This window comes from Bos mutus, chromosome 3 (assembly GCF_027580195.1).
Source record: "Bos mutus isolate GX-2022 chromosome 3, NWIPB_WYAK_1.1, whole genome shotgun sequence".
NCBI classification, from domain to species: domain Eukaryota; kingdom Metazoa; phylum Chordata; class Mammalia; order Artiodactyla; family Bovidae; genus Bos; species Bos mutus.
This window is the reverse complement of record NC_091619.1, coordinates 68,452,987-68,475,771: the sequence shown is the minus strand read 5'-3', so window position 1 is coordinate 68,475,771 and position 22,785 is coordinate 68,452,987. Positions and strand designations below refer to the sequence as shown.

Here is a 22,785-nt window from a genome sequence, read left to right as displayed (position 1 = left end):
ATCCTAAATGAAATCAGTCCTGAATATTAATTGGAAGGACTGATGCTGAAGCTGAAGCTCCAGTATTTTGGCCACATAGTGTGGAAAAGACTCTGATGCTGTAGACTATTGAGAGCAAGAGGAGAAGAGGGTGACAGAGGAAAAGATGTCGGGATAGTATCACCAACTTATGGACATGAGTTTGAGCAAACTCTGGTAGATGGTGAAGGACGGGGAAGCGTGGCATGCTGTAGTTCATGGGGTCACAAAAAGTGTGACATGATTTAGTGACTGAATGATAGCATCAACATAAGGGGGAAAAGAATCAAAAAAAGAATATATTTGAAACACTGTGCTACAGACCTGAAACTAACATACTATTGTAAATCAATTGCATTTCAATTAAAAAATACATATGGGTGTATGTATATATATAAAGATATCAGTACCACTGTCAGTAAGCTTTCACTAGTTTCTGTTGATTGGAATACTAACTTTTTAGTTATCATACATTATAAATTAAAAAATCACAACTTTTAAATCAGATAATTATAAAAACCATGTTTTTATACAATAAATATTATATCAATTATAAATTTAATTTTTCTGAAATTTTTCCATTTAAAAACTTGGTGGAAAATACACATAATGAAAGTATAAGTGGTTATGATTGATGAACACCTAAGTTAAAAGCTGAAAAGTAAAAAAAAAAAGTATTGTGTATTTATTTTAATTTCAAATGTATACATAAAAATATTTAAGTATTTTTCAAATAAATTCTTTGTTAACTGTGTTAACGACCTTTAGACATCACACTCATTCCTGGAACTTTGAATGCTATAAATACAGATACATTATTTTAAGTTAAAAGTGTATGAATATATAATATTAGTTTTGATGATCTGTGGTACAGTAACTTATTTTATAAACATTAGTTATGATATTATAAACAAGTGGAATGCTGGATAATAGACTCTAGAATTTTCACAAGAGCTGATAAGATTCTGTATATAAATCATATAAAAGAAGAAAAAGTTTTTTTGAAAATCAAAATATAAGGATTATAGTTAGCAATATTTTATATATATCATGGTTGCAAACTATTTGCAGTGTAGAATATCTGCAGAAGACTGAAATCCATAACATATATAGTAATTATATTTTAAAATACTTGTTAAATTTAGCTAGTAAATTTACTGAATCTATCCTGTTTTGAAGAAGACTTGCTATAATTTTGCACCACAGATAAAATGTACTTTAAAAACTAAAGAGGGGTGTTATTAGAATAGTCAAAATATTCCAGCTCTTCTGGAAAATGAAATTTAGCTTGTTTATAAATTAATATAAATATGTTCAATTCTTTGAAACATTGCATTTTCATTTCAAATGACATAAAATACAATATGGAGCAAGAAATCAAGCCTCACTTGTAATCAGGACATGATATTTTTCCCCTATAAATGCATTTGCTTTCTAAAATTTAGGAAGCTACATATATTTCTGTTAGTAAAAAAACTTATGTGAAAATTTCAGTTTTCAATTTCTATTCCATACTCTCAGACTCTAAACCCATAAACCTGAAAAAACTAAATTGTGATGAGCCAGAGATAGATATAAAACAATGAAAATTGTTGATAATTAAAATATACAGAAAAAATATATGAACATAAAATTTAAAAATAGGAGATATTTAGCATAGCAATATTTATTATAGCTTAAAAAATCTTGGTTAGCATTCAAGAAACAGAGTTTGACTATTCTAAGTTGGGTCATTAACATATTTCTAAAAACCTAATAGCATATTTACAAACTGAAATTTAGTTACTGATTCTGCTCAATTATTTCTTTACCACATGCCCTCTCTATGCCCCAGAAAAAAAAAAAAATCATGCTAATATTGGGATAGGTATAAGATGATTTTGCTACTCAGGAGTCATTCGAAATAATCTACAAAGAAAACTAAGAGAGCTACAGAAAATCAAAGATAAAGAAAAATTCTGGAAATAGACCAGAAGATAAAATATCTAAAATAAGAACAAAGATAAGAATTATAGCTGTCCTCCTCATAACCACACAAGCAAAAAGAGAGTAAAATATTTAAAGTGTTTCCAGAAAAACCTCTCCAACCTAGAATTCTGTACCCTCTGAAATAACCTTTCAAAGTGAAGGAGAAATAATTACTTTCACAGACAAGCAAATATTGAAAGAATAAGTTGCCAGAAATTGCCAACATCCATTGTATCAAAGAAAAAACAAGGGAATATGAAAAAAATAAAGAAATCTGCTTCGCTGACTATACTAAAGCCTTTGACTGTGTGGATCACAACAAACTGTGGAAAATTCTTAAAGAGATGCAAATACCAGACCACCTTACCTGCCTTCAGAGAAGCCTATATGCAAGACAAGAAACAACAGTTAGAACCAGACATGGAACAACAGACTGGTTCAAAATTAGGAAAGGAGCATATATTGTCACCCTGCTTAGTCAACTTCTATGCAGAATACATCATGTGAAATGCTGGACAGGATGAATCACAAGCTGGAATCAAGATTGCCAGGAGAAATACCAACCACCTCAGACATTCAGATGATACTACTTTAATGGCAGAAAGAGAAGAGGAACTAAACAGGCTCTTGATGAGGGAAAAAGTACAGTGGAAAAGCTGACTTAAAGCTCAACATTCAAAAAACAAAAATTACGGCATCTGGTCCCATCACTTCATGGCAAATAGACAAAGAAAAACTGGAAAAAGTAACAGACTTTATTTTACTAGGTTCCAAAATCACTGCTGACAGTAACTGCAGCCATGAAATTAAGACCTGCTCACTGGAAAAAAAACCTATAACAAACGTATTAAAACAAACATAAAACATAAAAAAAACAAGCATATTAAAATGCAGAGACATCACTTTGTGGACAAAAGTCCGTACAGCAAAAGCTAGGCTTTTTCCAGTAGTCATGTGCAAATTGGAAAGTAGGAATATAAAGAAGGCTGAGTTACAAAGAATTGATGTTTTGAAACTGTGGTGCTGGAGAAGACTCTTGAGAGTCCCTTGGACAGCAAGGAGATCAAACCTGTCAATCCTAAAGGATATTAGTCCTGAATATTCATTGGAAGGACTGATGCCAAAACTGAAGCTCCAGTACTTTGGCCACCTAGTATGAAGAACTAACTCACTGAAAAAGACCCTGATGTTGGGAAAGACTGAGAGCAGGAGAAGAAGGGTGAGACACAGAATGACATGGTGGGATGGCATATCTGAGCCAATGGACATTAACTTGAGCAAACTCCAGGATATAGTGAAGAACAGGGACACCTGGTGTGCTGCAGTTCATGGGGTCACGAAGAGTAGGACATGACTTAGTGACTGAACAACAAGTATTAACTGGCAAGAAATATCAAAAGAAGTTCTTTAGAGAAAGGCAATATATTGTAGTTCAGAAACTCAGTTCTACAGAAAGCAAGGAAAAGCACTGAGAAATAAAAAGGTGTAGGTAAAATTAAACTTTTTAGTTTTGTCCTTAAGTGTTCTAATAGATACCAATTTGTCAAAATACTAAAAGCAAACACATGAAGTTATGAATGCTTATATATATGAAATTAATCACAGTAATAATAAGAGACAGAAGAAACTAATTAGGTTTATTTTCTTATTATAAGGTACTCAGACTACCTTGAAATTGGAATTGGATTAGTTATAAAAGTGTATTGCAAACTTTAGGGCAACTACTAAAAAAAGTAAAATAAGAACTATAAAAATATGCTAATAATGGAGGAAAATGGAATCATATGCAATGTTCAATTAAAACCACAAAGGCCAGAAAAAGTGTGGAAGGCAAAAACAGAAACAAAAAACAGTGGCAATAAACAAAAAACAGTAGTTAATATGGCAGATATTAATCAAAGTATAGCAATAATCATAATGTTCATCAGTAGTCAAAATGCAATGATGACAAGAAATTGACAAAATGACAAGAGATTCTCAAAGGAGATTAGAAAAAAAAGATGAGACTCAACTATATGTTGTCTACAACAAAGCTCACTTTAAAGATAAAGACATATAGATTAAAATGAAGTGATTGAGAAAGATATAAAATGCTAATACTAATCAAAAGAAAGCAGGAGTGGCTTTATTAACTTCAGACAGCAGATTTCAAAGCAAGGAAAGTTAGCAGAGATAATGAAGGGCATTACCCCATGAACTATCCAGTCCATGGAATTCTCCAGGCCAGAATTCTCAAGTGGGTAGCTGTTCCCTTCTCCAGAAAATCTTCACAACTCAGGAATTGAACCAGGGTTTCCAGAATTGCAGGTGATTCTTTACCAGCTGAAAATGAGAAAGCTCAGTCATGTCCGATGCTCTGCAACCCCATGGACTGTAGCCTACCAGGCTCCTCTATCCATGGAATTTTCCAGGCAATAGTACTGGAGTGGGTTACCATTTACCAGCTGAGCTACCGGAGAATCCCAATGAAGAGCATTACATAATGACAATGGGGTCATTTCTCCAAGAAGACATACTAATTGATAAAGTTTACCCTCCTAAAAACTGGGTAAAACTATTTGAAGCAAAATTGAAAGAAATGCAAGTAGAAACAGATGAATGCACTATCATGGCAGGAGACTTCAATACCTCTCTACAGAAACGGACTGATCCAGCAGACAGAAAAATCAGTTTAGGATATAGTTGAACTCAAAAACACTATCAACTATAATTAATATCTACAGACTACTTAATCACACAAGAACCGAATATACACTCATCAAAAGATCACATGAAATATCTGTCAAGATAGAACACATTCTGGATCATAAAATAAACTTTAGCAAACTTTAAAAAATTATACAATATCCATTCCATATTTCCATGAAATTAAAGTAGACATCACTAGCAGAAAGATAGCTTGTAAATCCCCAAATAGATGGACATTAACAACACATTTCTACATAACACATATATCTAAATAATGCAAAGCTCAAAGATGATCACATGATAAACTGTTTAATATTTTAACCAAATAAAAATTTAAAAATACAACTTATCAAAATGTGTGAGATGCAGCAAAACTGGTGCTTCAAGGTAATTTTTAGCACTGAATGCATATACTGCAAAAGAAGAAAGATCTAAAAGTAACAATCTAAACTTCTATCTTATTAAATTAGAAAAATAAGAGAAAATTAAATCAAAGAGAATAAATAATATGAATTAGACCAGAAGTCAACAAAATTGAAAACAGGAAATCAATACAGAAAATCCATCAAACTAAAAACTGGTTCTTTGTCAAGATCAATAAAATTAATAAGACTCCAGCCAAGCCAGAGAAAGAGATAGGGGGTGGAAGGGATAGAAATAACCAATATCAGAAATAAGAAATGGAAAAACACTACAGATCCCACAGACAATACCATGAACAACTCCATGCACACAAATTTGATAACCTTGATGAAATGAACTGATTCTTTAAAAGAAATAATCTGCCAAAACTCATACAAGAATAATTCTGAATATGTGTATATCGAAGAATGAAATTGAGTCAACAACCAACAACCTTCCAAAACAGAAACACCAAGCCCAGATGGGTTCAATAGGGAATACAAAGGAAGAAGTTATATGAATTCTCTACAATCTCTTTCAGAAGATAGAAGCATAGGTAATACTTTCTAACTCACCCTATGAGCCACCATTATCCTGATACTAAAGTCAGTCAAAAACATTACAAAACTACAGACCAGTATTTTTCATTAAAACAGATATAAAAATCCTAAAAAAATTAATAAATCAAACCGTACAATGTACAAAAAGAATCATACATCTACTACTGAGGAAGGTGATTGCAGCCATGAAATTAAAAGACTCTTGGCTCCTTGAAAGAAAATTATGACAAACCTAGACAGTGTATTCAAAAGCAGAGACATTACTTTGCTGACAAAGGTCTATCTAGTCCAAGCTAGTGTTTCTCCAATAGTCATGTATGGATGTGAATGTTGGACCCTAAAGAAAGCTGAGTGCCGAAGAATTGATGCTTTTGAACTGTGGTGCCCTTGGACTGCAAGGAGATCAAACCAGTCAGTCCTAAAGGAAATCAAGCCTGAATATTCATTGAAAGGACTGGTGCTGAAGCTGAAGCTTCAGTACTTTGGCCACCTGATGGGAAGAGCTGATTCATTGGAAAAGACCCTGATGCTGGGAAAGATTGAAGGCAGGAAGAGAAGGGGATGACAGAGGATGAGATGGTTGGATGGCATCACTGACTCAATGGACATGAGTTTGAGCAAACTCTGGGAAATGGTGAAGGACACAGAAGTCTGGCATGCTGCAGTCCATGGGGTTGCAAAGAGTCAGACACGACTGAGCAACTGAACAACAACAAAAAACACCAAGCTGGATTTACTCCAGATATACAAGACTCCTACAACATTCACAACCAACTAATGTCATCTATCACACCAACAGGTAAAAAGAAAAATCACATGATTATATCAACAGATGTAGAAAAAGCATCCAACACAATCCATTACCTTTTCATGATAAAACTCTAAGTATACTAGGAATAGAAAAAACTTCCTCAACTTGATAAAGATTGTTTTTAAAAAATCTACAGCTAATATCATAATTAGTGATCAGAAAGAAAAGAAGCTTTTCAACTAAGAAGTCCAAGACTAGAAATGTCCCATCTTACCATTATTTCCCAACATTGTACTGAAAGTACTAGCTTATGCAATGAGACCAAAAGGAAAAAAAAAAAAAAATGTGCAGATGACATCTCTGTTCACAGATAACACGATCATCAGTGCAGGAAATTCAAAGACTAGACAAATACTCTTGGAACTATTAATACTAAGTGGCTACAGCAAAGTTGTAGATTGAGGGTTAAAACACAAAAGTCAAACACTTCTCTATATACCAGCAATGAATGAGTTAAAAACACAACATCATTTCCATTTACCACTACCAAAAATAAAATATTTCTGTGTAAATGAAAAAAATGCACAAGAAAAACAAACAAAAATATTAATGAGAAATTCAAAGAATAAATGAATGCAGAAAGACTTAATGTTCATAGATAGAATGATTCAGTACTGTCAAGATGTCAGTTTCCCAATTTATCTTTTGATTCAAGACAATCCCACTCAAAATCTCAGCAAATTATTAATCAATATTGACAAACTGATTCTAAATTTTATATAAAGAGGCAAGAGATCCCCCAAACACAATATGTAAGGAGAAGAACAAAGTTAGAAAAATGACACTGCCTGACTTTAAGACTCACTATAAAGCTATACTGATCAAGACAAAATAGTACTGCGAAGAAAAAGGTAGATCAATGGAAAAGAATTGAGAGCTAAGAAACAGAGAGACATAAATACAATCAACTGCAATGGAGCAAAGACATATTTTCAACAAATGGTGCTGAAACAGCTGGACATTCACATGGGAAAAAGAAGGAATCTAAACACAGATTTTATACCTTCAAGAAAATTAAATCCAATTAAACTATATTACCTAAATATAAAACATAAAATTATAAAACTCTTAGAAAATCACTTAGGAGAAAACCTAGATTACATTACGGATGATGATGATTTTGTTAGATATATCATAAACATAATCCATGAAAGAAATATGTTATAACCTACAATTCTTTAATATCAAAGACATGATCTGCAAAAGTTAATGCCAAAGGAACGAGAAGACAAGTAACAGACTGGGAGAAAATCTTTTGTAAAAGTCACATGTGATAAAGGACTCACTAAAAATGTACATGGAGAAGGCAATGGCACTCCACTCCAATACTCTTGCCTGGAAAATCCCATGGGCGGAGGAGCCTGGTAGGCTGCAGTCCATGGGGTCATGAAGAGTCGGACACGACTGAGCGACTTCATTTTCACTTTTCACTTTCATGCATTGGACAAGGAAATGGCAACCCACTCCAGTGTTCTTGCCTGGAGAATCCCAGGGACAGGGGAGCCTGGTGGGCTGCCGTCTATGGGATCACACAGAGTCGGACACAACTGAAGCCACTTAGCAGCAGCAGCAAAAATGTACAAAGAACTCAAAATTCAACAATTAGAAAATGAACTAGGTTAAAAATATAAGGCAAAACCTAAATACAAATTTCAGTAAAGAAGATAGAATGGTGGCAAATAATCATATGAAAGTTGCTTCTCATCACACATCATCAGGAACAAGAAAATTAAGACAAGAATGAGATACCATTACACATCTAATTAGAATGGCCAAAAGTCTAATACTGATAACCCAAACTGCTGACAAGGATGCAGAGCAACAGGAACTTTCATTCATTCTTATAGGAATGAAAAATCGTATAGCCACTCTGGAAAAGAGTTTGTTGGTTTCTCAAAAAAAAAAACTAAACATATTCTTCCCATAAAATCCAGCAGTGCATTCTTTGGTATTTACCTAGAGAAGTTGAAAACTTACTTAACATATTACTCTGCACATGGATATTTATAGCAGCTTTACTCATCATCAAAATTGGGAAGAATCAAGAAATACTTTAGTAAGTGAATGCATAAATAACCTATGGTACATATAGACGAGGGAGTATTTACTCAGCACTAAAAATAAATTACAATTTATTTTACAAGCAATGTGCTCAGTTTTCCAGCAAATCTGGAAAACTCAGCAGTGGGCACAGGACTGGAAAAGGTCAGTTTTCATTCCAATCCCTAAGAAAGGCAATGCCAAAGAATGCTCAAACTACCGCACAATTCCAAGTCATCTCACACGCTAGTAAAGTAATGCTCAAAATTCTCCAAGCCAGGCTTCAGCAATGCGTGAAGGGTGAACTTCCAGATGTTCAGGCTGGTTTTAGAAAAGGCAGAGGAACCAGAGATCAAGTTGCCAACATCCGCTGGATCATCGAAAAAGCAAGAGAGTTCCAGAAGAACATCTGTTTCTGCTTTATTAACTATGCCGAAGACTTTGACTGTGTGGATCAAAATAAACTGTGGAAAATTCTGAAAGAGATGGGAATACCAGACCACCTGATCTGCCTCTTGAGAAATTTGTATGCAGGTCAGGAAGCAACAGTTAGAACTGGACATGGAACAACAGACTGGTTCCAAATAGGAAAAGGAGTATGTATATACTCAAGGCTGTATATTGTCACCCTACTTATTTAACCTATATGCAGAGTACATCATGAGAAATGCTGGGCTAGAGGAAGCACAAGATGGAATCAAGATTGCTGGGAGAAATATCAATCACCTCAGACACACAGATGACACCACCCTTATGGCAGAAAGTGAAGAAGAACTAAAGAGCCTCTTGATGACAGTGAAAGAGGAAAGTGAAAAAGTTGGCTTAAAGCTCAACATTCAGAAAACTAAGATCATGGCATCTGGTCCCTAGACAGCATATTCAAAAGCAGAGACATTACTTTGCCAACAAAAGTCCGTCTAGTCAAGGCTATGGTTTTTCCAGTGGTCATGTATGGATGTGAGAGTTGGACTATAAAGAAAGCTGAGCGCAGAAGAATTGATGCTTTTAACTGTAGTGTTGGAGAAGGCTCTTGAGAGTCCCTTGGACTGCAAGGAGATCCAACCAGTCCATCCTAAAGGAGATCAGTCCTGGGTGTTCATTGGAAGGACTGATGTTGAAGCTGAAACTCCAATACTTTGGCCACCTCACGCGAAGAGCTGACTCAGTGGAAAAGACACTGATGATAGGAAAGCTTGAAGGTAGGAGGAAAAGGGGATGACAGAGGATAAGATGGTTGGATGGCATCACCGACTAATGGACATGGGTTTGAGTGGACTCCGGGAGTTGGTGATGGATAGGGAGGCCTGGCATGCAAAGAGTCAGACAGGACTGAGCGACTGAACTGAACTGAAGTGAACTAATCAAGCAATGAAAAGACATGGTGTAATCTTAAATGCATATTATTTAGTGAAATAAGCCAACTAAAAGGGCTACATACTTAGAATTCTACCCATATGATATTCCGGAGAAAGGAAAACATGAAAGCACAAATATCAGCAGATGCAGGATTTGGGGAGAGGGATGAATAGGCAGAGCACAGAGGATTTTTAGGAGAGTTAAACTACTCTGAATAGTATTATAACAATGTATACATGTCCTTATACTGTGTCCAAACCCACAAAATAAAAAGACCAAGAGTAAATTGCAAGGGAAACCATGGACTTTGGGTGAGAATGATGTGTCACTGTAGGTTCATCAATTACAATACATGTACCACTCTGGTAGGTATGCTGACAATAAGGGATGCTATGCATGTGTGGGGTATATTGGAAACCTCTGTACCATCTTCTAAATTCTGCTATGAACCTAAAACTGCTTTTAAAAATAAAGAAAGCAAAATACAAGTTAGGGGGGAAGGTTTCCCTTTGCCCTACAGAAACAGGGTGAAGATTTCTTCAATAGGACACAGTGGGGAAAAAAATAGTGAATAGGTTGAGACCAGACTAGCTGAGTAAAAAAATCCAAAGAAAGAAAACAGTTTAAAAAAAAAAAAAGAGAGAGAGAGATTTTTGCTTTCCACTCCAATCAGGAAGAGTAAGAGGAGGAAGAGTGGTTCAACAGAGAGATGATACTCAAATAATAGAAACAATGAGAACTCTGGCATAAACTGGCCAAGCCATGAACCTGAGTCCATGGTCCATAAACCAGGACCTCATTTGGATTCAGTTTCTTTTTATGAAGGAGAATAAAAATTTAATGTCTCGCAACAATTTTCACACAACCTTCATAGTTTTGCCTATAGTGATAATAAGTAAACTGGTATTAATTGTTAATAAGCACAATTCAGTTCAGTCGCTCAGCTGTGTCCAACTCTTTGTGACCCCATGAATCGCAGCTTGCCAGCCCTCCCTGTCCATCACCAACTCCCGGAGTTCACTCAAACTCATGTCCATCGAGTCAGTGATGCCATCCAGCCATCTCATCCTCTGTCGTCCCCTTCTCCTCCTGCCCCCAATCCCTCCCAGCATCAGGATCTTTTCCAATGAGTCAACTCTTCACATGAGGTGGCCAAAGCAAAACATCTTATTTGGATGATGGAAATCTGTACCTGGTTTGTGGTCACACAACTCTGTACGTTTACTGAAAATCATGAAACTTCTCACTTAAAACAGGTGAAGTTATTGGTATGTAAACTATAACTCAGAAAAGTTCTTCATAAGTCTATTTCACTTCTTTTTATGGCACTTCATCAGATACTCTCTTCCAATAGGAAAAAAAAAAAAAAAAAAACTCCCAAATGCCTCCAAAGAATATCTTTTTTTCAACCTATTATAGTTTGGTTTGTCTGATGTCCCTTTTAAAATATGGAACTCAAGATCAATCACATCATCTCCATTCTATACAGAATAATAGGTTACTACTAATCTTTTATCAATTTATTTTATTCTGGTCACTGTAGCTTGTGACTGTTTAAGCAACTATATCACACTGTCTGATTATATAAAAGATAAACAAATAAAATCCATTAACTTTTTTACCAGTATAATCAACTGCCAAAAATATTTATTCCCAATCACACAGTATATAACATTTCTTTTCATTTTTTACTTAAAAATTAATATTAGTAAAAATTTGAAGAAAATAGAAAAGGCAGAGGAAGGACAAAAACCATAGCTGATATAGTATTAATACAATCCCTCAGCTAATAGGCTCTACTGATCTTTCTTTCCTTAGGGCTCTAATTATTTAGTTCTATAATATAATAATTAACCCCATCTGACAACTCCCCAAATTATATCTCCAGCCCAGACCTGTCTCACAAAGTCCAAATTCATGTATAATGCAAACAAACACATACACACACAAGAGCCCATTACATACACACTGCATACATATACATCTGGGTATTTTATGCGCCCAAAACCAAATGTTGAACTCTCCGTACTATCCCAATAACTGTCTCTACTTTCTAATCCATAGCCTTTCCCATTTCACTTGTCCCTCTGGCCTTCAAGCAGTTATCCATCACTACTCTTTCTTTCACATTCCAGAGCCATTCCGTTAGCAAATTGTATTAATTGTGCTTTCACACATACATCCAGAATCTAACCAAGTTCTCATCACCCCTACTGTTACCATACTGGCCAAGACTTCACCAACTCTCACGTGTTTTGCTGGAGAAGCCTCTACACAAGTCTCCCTGTTTCTATCATTGCCTCATCTTCCATTACAGTCTATTTTCACATTTCTACATGCTCTTTTCAACCATTAAGAAAGTTGCATAAAAACCCAGCAATGGCTTTGTTTCACTCAGTAAAGGAAAATCCTTTATTTAGGCTGTTGTCATCTCTCTGACCTTCTCTCTTGCCATTTTTTTCCTTTCATTCACTCACCTTGTTAAGTATTCTATATTTTCTAAACATTCTTAATACATATTTTTTTTATTAACAGAAAACTTTTAAACAATAAAACGACAGGAGAGTAATTTCCCTTTTTACTCAAATGCTTTCTAAGTACAGAATTGAATAACAGGGTTAAGACTTTAGAAGAAAAAACTAAGTTCGTGGTTAGTAACTTGTAAGCCCTTGAATGTTTAAGTTGCTGATGAAAACTTTAACGAGGACAGTCTTCTTAAATTGTATCGTGCAGTAGAATGATTTCTGAGTTTGGAATTGAAATATCCTGCTTAAATATTCTCTCTACTGCTAATTGTAAGACCTTGACTAAGTCACTATTCTTTCGGATTCATAGCTTTCTCATGTATAAAGATGAACAGAAGAATCTGTAAAACTCATCATAAACTCGTGCTTTACAAGAGAATAAATTTATTTATCGGTACCTATTATTTAGCGGTACCTAAAAGAAACACATCCAATAAAACTGACTTATTCCCAGGGATGCTACTGAAAGTTCTAAATTAATCTTCGTACACGAAAGGATGCCAAAAATACCACAAATGTTAAGGGCCTCATTGCATAAGTTTACAATTTCCAAAAGCCTATTAAGTGATCTCAAACTGAGAGGGGTGGTGAGGTTCACTCTCTAGTAACTGCAAGGACAAAGAAGCCACAAAGCTTCCTGAATAAACACGGATTTTAAAAGTTCAGAATGTGTATCTGAACATTGGGGATAGAGCAGATGGCTTCAGATGACGATCCAAGGATTAGGGTTATCTTTCAAGAGATCCTTGGGAACTGCTTCTGGCTAAAAGAAACCACGCGTTAGAAAGGACGAATCGCCTTTGAGAGAAAGCTACAAGTTTCGATTTCTCCTTAAACTGGTGAATTCTCGAAATTTCGTCGCCCAAACTGAACCCCTTACCGGGTCTAGCAGGCTGCAATGCCTTACGAGTTGGGAACTAGCGCCCCAGACCCGGCACTGTCCGACAAATCTCTAGGTGGCCATTTCCGTTCCGGAGACCGTTACTAAGGGAACGGGGCGAAGCTCTGTGCTGACCCCATCGGGGTTTTGCCTAGGCGGGCCAGAGAGCTTCGGGGGCGTGGTTACGTGAAGGACGCACGCAGGGGGCGGGACAGACGCGAAACCGGACCAAAGACCAGGTTTTGTCCCAGGGCGCATGCGTGCGGTGCTTCCCTGCCGCATACCTGGAAGTCCTCGGCCGCCTTGGATAAGGTGAAACTATGGAAGCTGAAAGTGCCCCTGCCGGCGAATCTTTGCGAGAAGCCACGCAGCGAAGGTTGCTGAGGTTTTCAGAGCTTAGAGGTACCAAAGGAGGAACCCTAGCACCTCCCCTGCAATGGATAGGAGTGTTTTACGTGCTGGGATATTTCCTGGACTGCCACTTCCTTTTACTAATCACCTGCGGACCCAGGACATTGGCCCAGGCGGAGCTAATGTTCCTGTTTTTTATTCTTCTGTCACTCTGCTTTCTTTACGTTCTGCTTGTTACTTTCCTCCTTTAAGTTTACTTCTTATTGCATATGTGTGAGGAGGATGGAGGAGAAGGCAATGGCACCCCACTCCAGTACTCTTGCCTGGAAAATCCCATGGACGGAGGAGCCTGGTAGGCTGCAGTCCATGGGGGTCGCGAAGAGTCGGACACGACTGAGCAACTTCACTTTCACTTTTCACTTTCATGCATTGGAGAAGGAAATGGCAACCCACTCCAGTGTTCTTGCCTGGGGAATCCCAGGGACGGGGGAGCCTGGTGGGCTGCCATCTATGGGGTCGCACAGAGTCAGACACGACTGAAGTGACTTAGCAGAGGAGGATGGAGAAGAAAGACACTTATTGGCTTGACTAGTGAAGCTATAAATAAAAGTTAAACATTTGGTTAGTTCATTAACAAAAATTACTTCAAATAAACCTGGAAGATTTAAAGCATACTGTTTTGACGCTTATAAATACGATTTTAACTTTCCTCCAGTCCCTACCCATTTCACCAATTTGTTCCATAATGTGAACGCTTACTAAGTGAAAAGCCAAACAATATGGAGGAATTATGGACAAAATATTTAAAGGATTAGAAAAAATTTTTAATTTTTTTAAAAGACTATACCACTTGTCATTTTTTGTATAACTATCTAATAGGTTATGTTTTTATCGACATTACTGCTCTTAAAAATACAGAAAATAGTACTTAGATAACTTCACCATCAGCCAAAAGTTCAGTCTATCTTTTGTTGAGTTCATTAAGGACCTGGGAACTTTTCTGTTATCCAGTATTTGGTATCATTCTCCAATAACCTTTATAAGCTTGCATGATTCAGCTTAAGGTAATTAAAAATTAATGTACCCATATTTATAAACACCAGCATTGTGGCAGTATATCCTTGGGTTTAATCTTTCTTAGCCAACAAACATTAAGTCGTACCCATATGTGAAAATTGATTTTCAAAGCTGGAGATTCATTGATTGCTTTGGCTCCTCTTTTTATTTAGGAATTGAGCCCATCTTTAGCAAGTCAAAAGTACTTTTCTTAATCAAGAAACATTTTAACTCTCAGAATATCTAAGTAAATGGAATGGTAGACCAAAAAAGGAATAAGTGATCTAAAAGAGAGGAAGAAATAGAATTTGTCAACAGTCCTTACAAGAGAAAAAGAATTTGTCAACATTCCTTATTAGAACTATTTTAAATCCTGCTAGCTGGACACTCATTATTCCCAAATTCTCAAAAGAAGATACATTTTTGGAGATACTGCTACCTGTTTCTTCCTTTTTACCAAATAGGTAAAACCTGTAACAGCTAGAGAATTCTAATAATATTTATCTTTTCTTTCTTTTTGCACATAGGCAAATCTATGGCAGCTGGAGAATTCTGGGACATTGTTGCAATTACAGCAGCTGATGAAAAACAGGAACTTGCTTATAAGCAACAGCTTTCAGAAAAGCTGAAAAAAAAGGAGTTACCCCTTGGAGTTCAATATCATGTTTTTGTTGATCCTGCTGGAGCCAAAATTGGTATGCATTTATGGTTAGATTTATACATAACTTGTGGGTAGACTAATCATTGAAGAAAAGTTTTCCTGTGGCTTACAGTTTAGGGACTATGTATGTTTCCACCTGTAGTCTTTACAAATATAAAAATTTTTAATGTAAATTCACTGTTTTTAAGAAAGATAAAAGGGATGGCAGGTGTTTTTGCACATTGTGGACATACCATGGAAAACTTCCAGAATATTATCCTATGTTAAAATAAAATTTATTAGTCTTAGTAAAATTTATTCTGATGGTAAACATTCCTTTGAACCTTATCCGTAGTTCTCTTAAGTTCCCTCCGAACTCCACAGTTTGTTCAGAAATAAAATGAAGGGAGCAAGTCAGGAAAAATAGATACTGCCTCTTGAGACCACAATACACAATGTGAAAGAGCACAGTCTAATTGCATAAGTATTGTAAGATGTTTACTTTTAAAAACAAGTTGTCAGCTTTGCCTTTTGACCTTCCCTTATAAATAAAAATACATGCCATTTTTCTGGGGGCCGTTTTCCATGTGATACTTAAAGCTGAAGCCCCTTGATACCAGAATTCGGGTATTTGTATCTGATATTGGCATGTCCTAATTAGCTGATGTTTTAACCTTTGTAAAATATGGTCAGTACTTCTGTGAGTCTGATGTTTGAATGAGATTTAGGTACAAAATGTTAGGTAACTTGTCCAAGGTAACTAGTAAATGGAAGTTACATTCACTTCCATTTGTAAAGTTTTAGGAAACTTACATGATTTTTTAGGAAATCAGGTTCTAAAAACCTTTTTGGAGAGTAAATCTAAGGCACCTATTTGATCATATGGGAGAATTATTTTAATGACTTTTATGGTTCTTAAGTCCAAGTGAATGTGCAAATTTATAGTCTTCTAGTGCCTAATTTATCATTTCTTTCTTTATATTACTATTTTCATGAAAGAATTAACTCAACTTTTATTGAGTTGGCCTGATCTCTGGGTTTTATTACTAATTATTTAATTGCCAGGAAATGTGTATTTAATTTGATTCTTTTGCCTGTACCTTTGCTCTCTGCCTAATTTTAGCCAAAGGATCTTATCCTCAAAGTTATAACACCTAAATTTACTGTAATAAAATAAACCCTGCTTTTTAACTTTAAGGAAATGGAGGATCAACCCTTTGTGCCCTTCGATGTTTGGAAAAGCTTTATGGAGATAAATGGAATTCTTTTACCATCCTATTAATTCACTCTGGTAATGTTATACTTTACTAATTTACATTTTCTTTTAGTATTTTACCCTTGATATCTCAGGGACATTTTTCTCCCTTACTAATACTTCTTTCTTTCATTTTGTTCTTTTGTTTTGAAGTTAATTCTGCTTTGGAAGCAAATATTTCATGTATTTCTTGATATTGTTAGGTTGTTAGTAACATAATATCTTTCACAAAATTTAACTTTAAAATCATGGATCATGTACATTATCAACTTTTCATGGATATTGTTCCATTTTCCTAAGATAGAACTCATCAAAACATGAGCATTTCTTGATAATGTTTTAGAAAGCATTCTTGCTTTAGGGGAGAGGCTGCATTAGTGCTATGATTACCAGACTTTAGGCAAAACCTTCTGTTACACATTTTTATCTAATTACTGGTGACCAAAGTCTATAATCCTTAAAGAGTTTAAAAACAAAAGAAAAGGTAATGACAGAACATAGAGTTGACAAAGTATAAAAGAGGGGAATTCCCATACAAATAAGGCGGTAGAAATATAAGAAAGAAATAATCTCAGAATAAAGGATAGTTTTCAAATTGGACAAGTTTGGTTGTATTAAAATTTTGGTTGTATGATAGAAACCTGTTACTTTCCCTCTGTGAACTGAGGGCTGGTGAAACTTTGTCATGGACCTGCACTGTTCAGTTACAGATATTTTAGAACCATTTGTCCACATGGTTACCAAGGGACTTTTCATTTCTTATGATTCACACACAGAACAATTCTTTTTAAAGATGATACCAAGTAAAGCGTCCAAGTTCTAATTTTAAGTTTAATTTAAAAGGTTAAAAAAAAAAGGCTTAGAGTTTTATTCCAGAACATTGTTATTATTACCAATTTAGTAAAAATTAAGTTGGACACCAGAAAATGTATACAGTTGATCCTTGAATAACACAGGGTTTAGGGGTGCTGACCCTTACACAGTCTGAAACCTGCATGTAACTTCGTAGTTGAACCTGTATAGAGGTAGTTCCACTCTGTATATCCACAGTTTCTCATCACGGATTCAGCCAACCTGGGGTCATACAGTCTTACAGTATTTATTGAAAAAAATCCTCATATAAAGGGATTGGTATAATTCAAACCCTTACTCTTCCAGGGTCAAGTATAATTAAAAATAGGTAATTCTTGTAACGTGAAATTTTACTTTTGGTTAGTATTTGGAAAATGAAAAAGAAAGTATTAACTCTTGTTGGTTGAACAATGTACTCTGAGGTGAGTATTTTACATCTATTATTAATCTTAAAATAATAATTATATAATAATAATTATGATAAAGTATTATTCCACATCTGCTGTCTTAGAGTAAATCCAAAGATAAACAGTTAAAAAATGGTATACCAGAATTTAAACCCATTTTTATGTGACTCTTTCTACTATGTCTCTATTAGTTACATAGTTACATAAAATGATGTAACAATTTATAGTGTATTTAATGTATTTAAGAGAACACATTTCTCAAGGAATTAAGTCATATGGCTCATCATTGAGGGAGAAGCCTTTTTAAATTAAAAACAAGTATATATTGTAAAATGCTTTTATATAAATGCACCTTTACTGCTTTTAAATGTAGGTAATAATTTGATGAAAAATGTTGCAACTGGAAATTAGTCTTTAATAGATAATTATGTATACTGGTTTTTTGGTTACATTTTTCCCCCATGAAGTGGATTTTTAATATGGTAGTTTACACATGGTTGAAATTTACTGTTTAAAATGTAGACACAAGATCATATTTTTGCTCATTTTCCTTTTCACTTGTTCTACAGTTGATTCAAAAATGTGTCATAGCCTGTAAAGCATATTTAGAATTCTTTCCTAGTCTAGAATTGCATTATATCAAATCTTTACAGGAGAATTGCTCTTTGAATTTGAAATTTATTCTTCCTTCCTGGGGTATAGTAATGCATATATTTTAAATATCTTTAGAGATATTTTGAGTTGTAACTGATGCTCCTACAATTTTAAATCTTACTTACAATCTTATAAACATTTTAAAACAGTGATTTTGTTTAATTCTATATAGGTGGCTACAGTCAACGCCTTCCAAGTGCGAGTGCTTTGGGGAAAATTTTCACTGCTTTACCTTTTGGTAGCCCCATTTATCAGATGTTGGAATTAAAACTAGCCATGTACATTGATTTCCCCTCACATATGAATCCTGGGATTCTGATTACCTGTGCAGACGATATTGAACTTTATAGTATTGGAGAATCTGAGTTTATTAGGTTTGACAAACCTGGCTTTACTGCTTTAGCTCATCCTTCTAGTTTGACTGTTGGTACAACACATGGAGTGTTTGTCTTAGAACCTTGTAACCATTTAGAATATAGAGACCTCGAATACAGAAGTTGCCATCGTTTCCTTCATAAGCCCAGCATAGAGGAAATGTATGAGTTTGATGCTGTGTGTAGACCTAGAAATTTTTTTCAACAGGAATTTGCTGGGAGTGACATACCCTCGCTTAAATTAGAGCCTGAGTATGTCTACACAGACAGCCTATTTTACATGGATCATAAAACAGCAAAAAAGTTACTTGCTTTTTATGAAAAAAAATAGGTACACTACACTGTGAAATAGATGCCTATGGAGACTTTCTTCAGGCTTTGGGACCTGGAGCAACTGTGGAGTATACCAAAAACACATCAAATGTCACTAAAGAAGAGTCAGAGTTGGTAGACATGAGGCAGAGAATATTTCATCTGCTTAAAGGAACACCATTAAATGTTGTTGTTCTTAATAACTCCAAATTTTATCACATTGGAACAACAGAAGAATATTTGTTTCATTTTACTGCAGATAGCAGTTTGAAGTCAGAGCTTGGCTTACAGTCTATAGCTTTTAGCCTCTTTCCATCGATACCAGAATGCTCTACTAACAAACCCTGTATTATCCAAAGTATACTGGATTCAACATGTTCTGTGACACCTGGCTCAGTTGTGGAGTATTCCAGATTGGGGCCTGATGTTTCAGTTGGGGAAAATTGCATCATTAGTGGTGCTTATGTCAAAACAACAGCTGTCCTGCCTGCATATTCTTTTGTGTGTTCCTTAAGCTTGAAGATGAATGGACACTTAAAGTATTCAACAATGGCATGTGGAGTGCAAGACAACTTGAAACAGAATGTGAAAACATTGTCAGATGTAAAGTTACTTCAATTCTTTGGGGTCTGTTTCCTGTCATGCTTAGACATTTGGAATCTCAAAGTTACAGAGGAACTATTCTCTGGAAACAAGACATGTTTGAGCTTGTGGAATGCTCGTATTTTCCCAGTTTGTTCTTCTTTGAGTGATTCAGTGACAACATCCCTAAAGATGTTAAATGCTGTACAGAGCAAGTCAGCATTTAGCCTGAATAACTATAAGCTGTTGTCCATTGAAGAAATGCTTTTCTACAAAGATATAGAAGACATGATAACTTATAGGGAGCAAATTTTTCTAGAAATTACTTTGAATAGGAAGCAGTCTGATTTAGAGACATCTTATTAAATATTGTATTGGAGAAGGAAATGGCAGCTCACTGAAGTATTCTTACCTGGAAAATCCCATGGACAGAGGAGCCTCATGGGTTATAGTCCATGGGGTTGCAAAGAGTTGGACATGACTGAACTTCAGAACACAAATATTGTATACTTTGCCTTTCTTAATTGAGCAAGATCACAAATGCAGGAGTTTTCTGTAGACGATTGGTTTTTAATTGAAGTAAATTAATGAAAACTATATTAACATGATTGATGTAGCATAACATTAATAACACAAAAATATAAAGCTTTTTAACGAAAATTAGTATTGTAGTGCTGTAAGTTCATAAAAATGAGTTTTTAAAGTTTTATCACTATTTTAACTTTTCTTATGAAGATGGATTTGTGGAATGTTATTTATTCACAGAGTAGTAGAACAGTCTTAAAGGTGATTTTATAAATATACTTTTAAAGTTTTTCATCTTCTTTTGGACTTTGGTTACAATGAAGTTCTAAGTATTCACTGGCAGTTTTCTCCTCAAGTGCATTAATCCTATTCTGGTGAACTGTTATAAGCGTGCCATTCTATAGGGTCTTCAAAACACTGTAGAAATGATGTAGAAGTACTTTTGCAGAAAGAAATCTGTGGCAGACAGACAGATAAAATCAATGTTTAAAGTATTGTGATAGTATTAAGTACAAACTGTTCTGAAATTGATGATAAAAATCTCTCATTAATCTTATCAAAATGAAACCAAAAAGATATGTGTGCTGTTTTATCCTTATAAACTTGAACCCGTGTTTGTGTATCTTAAAAATTTTCCCCAAAGTTTCATCTATAGGAAAGCATATATACACATAAAACTCAAGAATCTGTATAAGAAAATGTTGGAATAATTGGGATTCCCTGATAATTCATAAGTTCATTGTGGACATTATCTTCATCCTCCCTCATTAATCCTTTAACAGAAATATTAAAATTACCAGATGGACAGATTTTTACTGTTCATTTTTTAATTTTCTGACCATGCACTAGTAATGACACTGAGAAGCAGCAAATGGCCAAAAGGTAGACAGCAGGAAGGAGCCAGAGAAATAGAATGACTGTGAAAATATACAGATGATAAACAGCTTCAAGACAATAAAAGTCGGCTGGAACTCTGAGCACTGTGTTCTTATTTTGGTATAGGCACATATTTGAAATGTTTTCATACCAAAGTCTAATAATAGAGAAAAGTTTTGTCAAGAGTTTTGTGTTTTAACATAAATAAATTGAAATAGAACTGGTCTGTGCCTCTATTATTTATATGTCAATATAAAATTAGCATATCAATGTGAAAATAATTGGTAAACCAGAAGTGACTTATCAGCAAGTCTCAATTACAATAATTATGTGTATTTTTTCCAAGTTTCTTCTCAAGGGGAAAATAAAGATATACGGTAGCTGTTGTTTACCAATTACTGATTTACTTGCAGAGATTTCACAGGATGTTATGTGTCATTCATTAAAAATTCATTGCTATATTTCTAATTTAATTGATTTAAGGTACCATCAGTTATTAAGAATCATCATTTTATGTTTCATTGAAAAAACTGCCAATAAAATAAGATGCAATGCTTTTCTCATTACTTGACGTTTTTATTTATTGGAAATCTTTTGAAAAGCACTTATATAGATTTGTTTCATGTAACCCTTTTGCACATACATGTAAAGAAACAAAAAATGAAGTATTAAAAAACAGTCAAAACTTTTCCATAGCTTCTTATCTAGAGACAAATTTTTCTAAAGCAGTATTCAACTTAAAAGTGGTTGATCCATGTGTTTCCACCTAGTACCATCTGTGCTATCAAAGGTATTGATAAAGCTGCATATTCTTCAAGTGCCACCACCACACTGCTGCCTGGATTGACCTTCAGTCCGTGGCCACCAGATACTTGTTCTGCAAGTTGGATGCTGATGCTTTATTACTTGAAGTTGTTTCACTTTTGCCTTAGTTTAATCACATCTCTTGAAGGTGGTTGGCTTCTATTTAATATCAGTGGGAGGTTTCTGAGAAGTTGGCGGTCACCAGGTTAATCATATTTCTGCATGATGTATGAATGCTAATTGCTTTGAAATGTTATCTGTTCCAAGAATTTGTCAGTGTCTCCTTTAATATGCATGCCTTGGTATATAGTACCACACATGTACCACCGGCACTGTACCTAATTCAACCAATGTGATAATCACATGCATGAATAAGTAAGAAATTGAACATTTTCTCTTGCTTTATCATTTTTACTTCATAAAATCACAGCCTTTAAATCATAGGCTTTCAAGGTTTGTAAAGGACAACTACTGTTTGTAAATAAATATATTCTGTAAACTTACTGATGAATTAATAATGACCAAGAAGGGCATAGGAAAAAAATACAACTTTGATACTGATCTTCTATCCTGGGCATTTATCTTCCAAACTAAACAAAACAAGTAAAGAGTGTGTATTAATTATATTAAGTGGAAATAAATTTTCAAAAATCCAAGTAATGCTGACAGTCACAAAAATTTGATGTAATGAATCCAGAATCACTTCTCACAAGCAATGATCCATTCATCTTCTGAGTCTAGACAATATTACCTCTGTTAAAGATTACCAAATTTAGCACAGAGCCAAAATTAAATTTTGCCTGCTACAAAATATATGCATGGCTATCATGGCTGATAACTAGCATGCTA

General features: G+C 34.9%; 2 protein-coding genes across 2 annotated transcripts in view; one reads left to right on the top strand and one right to left on the bottom strand.

Moving 5' to 3' along the window:
- The window catches only part of LRRIQ3 (leucine rich repeats and IQ motif containing 3), a 207,496-nt gene extending 194,105 nt beyond the window's left edge, over positions 1 to 13,391 (bottom strand). The window contains exon 1 of the mRNA XM_005891471.2: positions 13,249 to 13,391. The gene's annotated coding sequence lies outside the window, so the exon portion shown is untranslated. The remainder of the gene's footprint in view (positions 1 to 13,248) is intronic.
- A 110-nt stretch (positions 13,392 to 13,501) lies between these two features.
- Positions 13,502 to 21,698, top strand: FPGT (fucose-1-phosphate guanylyltransferase). The gene is given in 5 exon segments (XM_005891470.2): positions 13,502 to 13,650; positions 15,183 to 15,350; positions 16,494 to 16,586; positions 18,636 to 19,159; positions 19,162 to 21,698. Coding segments are annotated over 5 exon segments (1,803 nt in total). The 5' UTR covers positions 13,502 to 13,568; the 3' UTR covers positions 20,098 to 21,698.
- The last annotated feature ends 1,087 nt before the right edge of the window (positions 21,699 to 22,785 follow it).